Source organism: Belonocnema kinseyi, chromosome 1 (assembly GCF_010883055.1).
Source record: "Belonocnema kinseyi isolate 2016_QV_RU_SX_M_011 chromosome 1, B_treatae_v1, whole genome shotgun sequence".
Classification (NCBI taxonomy): Eukaryota; Metazoa; Arthropoda; class Insecta; order Hymenoptera; family Cynipidae; genus Belonocnema; species Belonocnema kinseyi.
The window spans coordinates 174,638,838-174,647,984 of NC_046657.1; the positions used below are offsets into that span (position 1 = coordinate 174,638,838).

Below are 9,147 nucleotides of genomic sequence, written 5' to 3' on the forward strand. Positions count from 1 at the left end.
TACGCCAATTAGCACAAATGGTAAGTTCCGACAGTGCCTACAAGTGTGCCTACTGGCCGCTAAATGGCAATACCGGTTTCATATGTATACACCTGGTAAAACGTGGAGATGTGATGAAAACCGACAAAGTGAAATTTTACATAAAACCAATACCTTCTCATTTGGATGATAATGTAAAAAGGAATTAGGAAATTGTGTACTAAGCGCAAAGACATTTCAATCGTGTAAAACGCGGAGGGGTTCAAAATGATAATTAAACGTAAATTCTTGGAGAATCAGGTTGTTTTTAGAGATTGGGAACAAATTAAAATAGCTGAAATTATAAGAGTATTAGAATTGGTTTCAGTGACCCCGAAAACATGAAGATATTGTAGTTTGACTACATTACTCATCGCCCATTAGTGTTAATTCGACAATTTAAAGTATTTTTTGAGGTTAGGGACGAATATTGACCACATAGGGTTAAACTAACCTCTTTCCCTAGCTTCTCGTGGGAACAACAATGGCAACACCAAACATAGATGTAGTAAGTGCGGTTCAAAAAAACAGAACGCGCAGGGCTCCCGACAACGGGTCGGCCAACAATGCCGACCACTCTATAGTTGGGGGAGCCAATGAAGATGGATTTAATTCGATGTATCGGCGGAATCTCGGGACATTTAGGTGGACGGAGCGACTGAATTACGACTTGCTAGAGTGCTACGATACGGGTGTGGCCCCTGAACGGGGTTACATGGCACGGCTGCATGCTCTGTGGTGCGAGAAACACCCGGAGCTATCGCACTTTTCGCATCAACGCCTGCGAAACCATGCCGAACTACTTCAAAAAAGAGGCTATGTCAACCGAACGCCTACTCTATCACAGCTACAACAAGCCGGCAACAGAAAAAGAGAAGCGACACTAAGGCCAGCCGCGGGCAGTCATCCGATAGAGGAAGAGCGATGCTTTATGACCCGGAGAAACATCAACACCAAGGTTTCTCTCAAGCCTAAAGATCTGGCAGAAATGGATGGCGAGCTTCGTGGACATTTTTCCGAAGAATCCGACCTCTGGGCTATCAATTATTGTGTGTATAATGCAGCGAGAGCTTTAGCCGATGCGAATCTTAAAACAAAACCAACGGTTGATCATAAGACCAAAAGACGAATGCATCAACTTGCCATGAAGATAGGCTGGGCAAGACAGTACGTGTCTCGCATTCAGTGTGTGATTGACTACATCACATCTGGCAGGTATTTAACCGCTAAGGTTCAAAAGTTCGTGCGCGAACTCTGGACCCGTTATTACACACTTAACAAGTCCAAGCTCCTGACCATCAGGCAGCATATTGTTGAGAGAATACGGATACTATCTGACGTTAAGAGAAGTCCAGAGAAGAGGGAGAGGTAGGTCAGAGAAAATCAACAGTATCTGTCTGACCCATCTCGACTCTTCCAAGACCCTTCAGTTACTGTCGACCACCCGCCTAAACCAGAGGAGGTCGAAGTATTTTGGAGACGAGTCTACGAAGTGCAGCATAGACTGGACGAAGACTCAGAAAATATAAATAGCTTCAAGGAGCCGTGTGATGCCCTCATAACACCTGATCAAGAATGCCCACCCATCACTACCGAGAAGGTGAAGAAAGTATTAAGAGGGATGAAGAACTATTTCGCTCCAAGATCAGATTGTATCAAAATCTTCTCGTGGAAGAAGTTTCCTTCAATCCATCAGCATTTTGCCCGTATTTTCACCTCATATTTAAAGGCGGAAGAGCCGATTCGGGAGTGATTGGTGGAAGGTCGCACAATACTCATACCGAAAATAGGCAACTTAGCTGACCCGAAGAATTACAGGCCAATCGCTTGTCTGAACACAATGTATAAGATATTCACAGCTATCCTAAATGATAGGATTGTTCGGGCAATTGCACCTGTGTGGCTAGAAATGTATGAACAACGAGGCTTAAAGAAAGTCGTAGCGGGATGTCGGAAGAACCTGCTCATCGATAGATGTGTCTGCAAAGATGCAGCATTTTACCAACGTGACCTATCAATGACCTGGATTGATTATCGGAAAGCTTTCGATTGGATCTCCCGTAGACTTATCATTTGTCTTTTGGAAAGCTTAAAGGTTCATCCGCAAATCGTTAGGTGCATAGAGAGATTGTAATATCTATGCTAAAAACAAAGAGCAACTACATCTAGCTCTATGGATTGTCGAACGATATACTAAGGAAATTGGAATGGAATTCGGGTTAGACAAATGCGCCAAGGTTTATTTGAAGCGAGGAAAATTTAATGGCATCCGTGAAGATCCTGAGCTCTTTGATAGAAGCTTTCCAGAAGACAAATGATAAGTCTATGGGAGGTCGAATCGAAAGCTTTCCGATAATCAATCCAGGCCATTGATAGGTCACGCTGGCAGAATGCTGCATCTTCGCAGACACATCTATCGATGAGCAGGTTCTCCCGACATCCCGCAACGCCATTCTTTGAGCCTCGTTGTTCATACATTTCCTGCCACACAGGTTCAATTGCCCGAACAATCCTATCATTTAGGATAGCTGTGAATATCTTATAAAGTGTGTTCAGACAATTGATTGGCCTGTAATTCTTCGGGTCAGCTAAGTTGCCTATTTTCGGCAGGAGTATTGTGCGCCCATTTACCAACCACTCCGGAATCGGCTCTTCCGACTTCAAATTTGAGGTGAAAATACGGGCCAAATGCTGTTGGGTTCAAGGAAACTTCTTCCACCAGAAGGTTTTGATACAATTTGGTCCCGGTGCGAAAAAGTTCTTCATACCTCTTAGTACTTTTTTCACCTCCTCGGTAGTAATGGGTGGGCATTTTTGATCAGGTGTTATGAGGGCATCACACAGCTCCTTAACGCTATTTATGTTTTCTGAGTCTTCGTCCAGTATATGCTGCACTTCGTAGACTTTTCTCTAAAATACTTCGACCTCCTCTGGTTTGGATGGGTGGTGAACAGTAACTGGAGGGTCTTGGAAGAGTCGAGATGGGTCAGAGAGATCCTGTTGATTTTCTCTGACCTGCCTCTCCCTCCGCTCTGGACTTCTCTTAACGTCAGATAGTATCCGTATTCTCTCAACAATATACAGCCTGATGGTCAGCAGCTTGGACTTGTTAAGTGTGTGATAACGGGTCCGGAGTTCGCGTGCGAACTTTCGAACCTTGGCGGTCAAACTCCTGTCAGATATAATGTAGTCAATCACACACTGAATGCGGGGCGCGTACTGTCTTGCCTAGCCTATCTTTATGGCAAGTTGATGCATTCGTCTTTTGGTCTTATGATCAACCGTTGGTTTTGTTTTACGGTTCGCATCGGCCAAAGCTCTCGCTGCATTATACACACAATAATTGATAGCCCAGAGGTCGTATTTTTCCGAAAAATGTCCACGAAGCTCGTCATCCATTTCAGCCGGATCTTAAAGCTAGAGAGAAACTTTGGTGTTGATGTTTCGCCGGGTCATAAAGCATCGCTCTTCCGCTATTGGATGCCTGCCCGCGGTTATTCTTAGTGTCGCTTCTTTTTCTCTGTTGCCGCCTTGTTCTAGCTCTGGTAGAGTAGGCGTTCCTCTTACATAGCCCCTTTTTCGGATTATTTTGGCATGGTTTCGCAGACGTTGCTGCAAAAAGTGCGATAGGGCCGGGTGTTTCTCGCACCACAGAGCATGCAGCCGTGCCATGTAACCCCGTTCAGGGGCCACACCCGTATCGTAGCACTCTAGCAAGTCGTAATTCAGTCGCTCCGTCCACCTAAATGTCCCCAGATTCCGCCGATCTACCGCATTGAATCTATTTTCATTGGTTCCCCCAGCTCTAGAGTGGTCGGCATTGTTGGCCGACCCATTGTCGGGAGCCCTGCGCGTTCTGCTTTTTTGAACCGCACGTACTAAATCTATGTTAGGTGTTGTCATTGTTGTTAACACGAGAAGCAAGGGAAAGGGGTTCGTCCATCCTTGTAGAGCCTCGCATGTAAGGATAAGGCTGCTTACTCTGAGAGGTCGCCCGGTATCCTAGCGTCACCGTTCTAGACACCTCACCTAGGTGCCATTTAGCTTTCAGCACGGTTTTCACACCTCCGCTGGAGAGACATAGAAAATTTAAAAAAAGTAATTATTCAATTAATTCTTTCGGTTTAAAAAGATTTTGGACCTTGAATTATAACTTTTTAGACGATTTTTAGACCAGTGCTAATGATTTTTATCGAAGACATCCTAACGCGTTCCGTTATCTGAATCAGGGCGTTAGGCCTTTGGTAAGTAATGAGTGCTTGCTTGCGATCTCGGGTTCGTTTCTTAGTGCTTGCGGATTTTTCAGTGCACTATGCTTTAGCGTCATAATCAAAAAATTTTATTAATAATATGTCTGAAAAATAACTGCGAATATCCTTGATATTTATATCACAAATATTATTTTATTTTTTCCGATAAATAACAAAAATTATTTCTATTCATCCATATTGGTGTGAGATTATAGAGAACCTGTTTTGATGTCACAAGTCCTACAGTAGTAGTTTGAGCTGTAAAAGAGGGTCTAATTTATCTTAAATAAAGATCCTACTTTGACACTAAACGTCGAAAAATGGCCGATTTCGGACACTTTTAGCGTCAAAGTATGGTATAAATTACATTGAAATCGCTGCTTATTCAGAACCTACTTTACAGCTTCCAGCCTCTGCTAAGGTAGGAGTTACGGCTTCAAAGTTAGGGCCTAAATTTCGACTTAGGTGCCTTTCGGTATTATTAACTTATTTTGGCCAAAGAAAGTTAAGTAGCATCCTATGGTTCTATGATCTCAATGAATAAAAAGTGAAAATGTTCTCATTTCCTTACAAAAAGAAACTACAGCAAAATAATTATTAATAGAATGAAACTACTCATTCCTGATAATTTTCCCGATACTTATGCTAATTTTTATTTTTCTGAAGTTTTCTTTTGCAATGGGGTTTGATTCGATGTATATCAGGATAAAAAAGAAAAAACCTATTAAATTAAGGATGTTGTCAATTTTTAATTATAGCACATAACACATCAAAATATAATCAAAAGTTTCAGAAGTACTTACCAGGAATACTATTATTTATTCTATCTAGCAGAAACGGAAATTGGTGTAAATTGCCATGAAGTCCAGGAACGATTTTTACACCCTAATTGCACGAGTTTTTAGAAAACAAGTTCGACCTGTCCGTGGTCGTTGCTGCAAGAATTTCGATTCTCATTCGGCCTCAAAAAATGTGGAAAACGGAATATCAGCGATACAAAAATCATATGAAATGGTAGCTTCTTCTAGCGCTGTTCATGAGATGCCTGTAGATCCAGTTAATTCTTTTCTGGGGATGATTCGATATCTGTTTGCATCTCGTTTGGGAACAAAGCTTCACGAATATGTTGATCAACGACATAAAGATCTGGGGCCCATATACAGGAGTCATGCAGGTTCTACCTCAGCAGTATTCATCAATTCTCCTGAGGAATATCGCAAGATTTTCTTCCAGTTAGAAGGACCAACACCAAAGCACTTTATACCTGAAGCGTGGATTATTTACAATAAAGAACATTCAAAAAATTCCCGTGGTCTCTTTTTCATGTATGAAATTTTTTGCTTTAATCACTTCTTTTCAACATATAAAGGTGTTTCTACAGAAAGTGTTATTTTATCTAAAAAAGTTTAAAATGCCATCCGAAACTCACCTGGAATCTGCTTAAATCTGTCCGTATTTCAAGGAATTCCGCGCGAATTTCCACGCAAATTATTATCATATGGCAGTGGTGCAAATGTAGAAAATATTATTCATAATCAAAGATATTCATGCCTATATATATATATACTATATATGAAATATATATGTCAGTTCCTAAAAATTTTTCAAGAACATGTAAAATGTCTGCCCATTGGAAACATTCCAGGAATGTTTCACTAGGACGTGAGGGAAACCTCCCGTTAAGGTTAATTTTAACAAAAATTATCTCATAAAACGTAAGATATAGGTACAGATAAATGTCAATTTTTAATTTTGAGCACCGCATATACTATATTTTACACGTTCTGGGAATATTCCAGGAATTTTTCGTTCCATTAGGGTCCTTACTAAAAAGGCCTACATACTAATTTTTATGAGAACTATAATGTTTTTTATTGGGATTTGATAATGGTGGGAATAAAGAGGACGAAAGAAATAGAAAAGAGAAGGAAGGGGATTTGGTTGGTTGCCTTCTCATTTTTCTTTCCTCCTTTCTATTTTCGTCAAAAGTAAAGATGAATAATTTTCTTTTATTTTTTTATTTTTTAGGGGGAAAGGAGGGGAGAGAAGTGTTCCCTTTTTTCAGATTCCAATAGGAACATTTTGTGGTGGTTGTCCAAATTTGGTCGTTAGATTCTTGATTTTATTTTCAGGAATACTTTTCATCAATTTGATTATTGGACGTTAAAAAAGGATTTTGCTTTGGATTGTTTTCCTATTTAAATATGGTAAATTTTTATTTTAGCCTTATGAAAGGCCAATTTTCTTCATTAAAATCTTTTTTGTTTCCTGTGAATATTTAGGAACCCTTTTTAGTTTCTTCATGTGATCCTATGAAGTTTCATATGGAGATTTCCTACACACAAATGACTAAGGATTAGTGAAGACATTTCCAGTTGGATGAAAAACGAGGAGTCTCAGTAAAATAACACTTTCTATGGAAACGCTTATAAATAGTTATATTTGCTTATTAATTAATATAATTTTTATATATAATTGAAACTGATAATCGAAATTTATAAAAAAAGAAACGCACACAGATTTTCTCTCTTGGTTACCATTTAGCGATAAACAAATATATAAATTTTTCTGAGATAGCTGCTTTTTAGGACGATTAGCAGTGCTAGTTCCTTTCTTACTTGGAAAATTTTCAATCTCAATGTTTGAAAGCTTTAGAATCATTGAGGGCTGTTGGAGCGGTGTCAAAAAATATGGCGAATATCTGTGAAGCACTCAAACATTATTCCTGAGATTCGATAAATTAAGATTAAGGTTTCAAAAATGAACTTTAAAAATTTCCTTGATCCCGGAAGATGATTTGTGGCGGAAAGACATTGGGTAAATCACTGGTTTTCGAAAAATACCATAACTGCTGAAAAATAAGAGTGAAAAGGTGTAGCAATGTAGTGAAGTGTGAAGGAAGCCGACTGACATGAGATGACAGTTAATAGCTCTAAAGGTTGATTGTACTGGAATATAATACGAAAATGCACTGTACATAAAATCAGTCGCATTCACATGCTGATGTCACCACCTATCCTGACAGGAATTTTAAATTTTAATAAAAAATACAATTCGTGAGTTTCTTTTTCTTCTTCTTTATTCATAATGTGTCCCCGAAGGGTTTACATGACTTCCATTCCTTACAATTTTCCCACTTATATCTATATATTTTTTACGATCTTATCCTTTCTGTATATACAATTATTTACAACTATTGACATAAAGTCTTGTATCTAGTTCCTTATCTCTATTTCCTGCGATAGCGCAATTTAGAACTTATTAGCAAACGAGTGAGCGAGCGCAAGAAAGCGAGAGTGCAAGCGAGAGAGAGCATGAGAATGCAAGTGGATCTTAGTCTACTTAACTTTTACCTTACTATTACTTACAATCTTTGCTATTCTAATCTAAGCGACTTTTCCTTCTTCTTTCACTTTTTTATACCTCCATTTTCTTTTCTCTACGTGCATTCTTTCATTCACTCTCATTCGCTCCTCTAGCACCCTCCAACTCCTTCATCCATTCTTCTCCTAATCAATCCCCCTGTAGAATCTTAACCACATTCTATTGCCAGCTTCATTTATCTTTCATTCCTCTCCTACATTCTTCCCATACATGCTCCCATGTTTCCTCCTCCCATTCACATATTCTACACTTTCCGTTATCTTCTTTTTCCCAGTACATCCCCTCCCTTACCTCGTTTCCTAATCTAAATCTTGCTATTCTGGTCCACCTTTTCTCTCCCCATCCCTTTTCTAAACACTTTGGCACTCCTTCCTTTTTTATTATCTTATACCATTTATTGTATTTTGATTCCTAAATAATCCCCCATATTTCTGTTAATTGTCTTTCCCTCTCCCTTTTTTCAAATTCTTCATAGTTTACTCTAATCCAGTCTTCTATTTCTCTATCATTAAAAAACTCCCTTCTTTCTTCTTCCCATCTCATCAATTCGATCGCCCCCCTCTCCTCTCTTCTACCTCCTCAAACTCTTTCTCGCCAACTCCCCTCCCTTTCCCTCCCTCAGCTTCGTCTCAAATTCCCATGCCCTCTTTCTCGCCCTAATACTTAACTTACCCATTTGCGCTTCTTCTCTCAACACATATCCCGGCGTCCTCCAGTCTGCCCCTAGTGTCCCCCTTATATACCTTTCTTGTAAACTCTCAATATCTTTCCTTTCTTTCCATCCCTATATCTCTGCTCCATAACATAATACCGGCCATACCAGCCTATCAAATAACCACATTCTTCTTCTCCAATATATTGTTAACCTTATTTTTCCTATTCCCCATATCTGTTTCATCACCCCTGCTGCTTTTTTTATCCTTTCTCTTATATGAGCTGTATGATCTTCATTAGTTTGCGAGATATATCCCAAATATTTATACTTTCTTACTTCTTCTAACTTTAATCCCTTCCTTCTCCCTGTCCATTCTCTCTTATTTCCCCCTCCTTTTCTAAACCTCATTATCTTTGTCTTATCTACATTTACATTCAGCTTTTTCCCATCTAAGTATTTTGTCTAATCATGCAATTAATTCCGCCATTCTTTCTTCATCATCTGCCAGCAGCAGTATGTATGCCAGTGTATATATCTTTTCCTTCCCTATCCTAACTCCTACCCAACCTTTTCTTCTTTCAAGTCTGATATTAATAAATTAAATAAAAGTGGGCTCAGAGGACATCCTCGTCTTACACCTCGCACCAGCCAGAAACTATCTCCTACTTGCTCCCCTACCTTTACCCTGCTTCTTGTCTCTCTAAATATTTCTTATACTCATTACCCCCATTCCTTTTCTAAACCCTGTCTGATTCGGTGACTCGATATTTTTTTCTTCAACTTCTATCTTTAATCTCTCCAACAAAATAGTTACATACACTTTATACAGTGTTGACATGA

General features: G+C 39.4%; 1 protein-coding gene across 9 annotated transcripts in view; it reads left to right on the forward strand.

The window, feature by feature from the left end:
• LOC117175901 (cytochrome P450 315a1, mitochondrial-like) overlaps nt 1-9,147 on the forward strand; it is a 584,936-nt gene that overhangs the window by 191,900 nt on the left and 383,889 nt on the right. For 5 of the 9 annotated variants that reach the window (XM_033365785.1, XM_033365734.1, XM_033365795.1 and 2 more), the window contains one exon: nt 5,100-5,593. In XM_033365785.1, the coding sequence (XP_033221676.1) occupies nt 5,127-5,593 (467 nt within the window). In that variant the 5' untranslated portion in view covers nt 5,100-5,126. The remainder of the gene's footprint in view (nt 1-5,099; nt 5,594-9,147) is intronic. The other 4 variants (XM_033365765.1, XM_033365741.1, XM_033365749.1 and 1 more) reach the window with 1 other exon arrangement.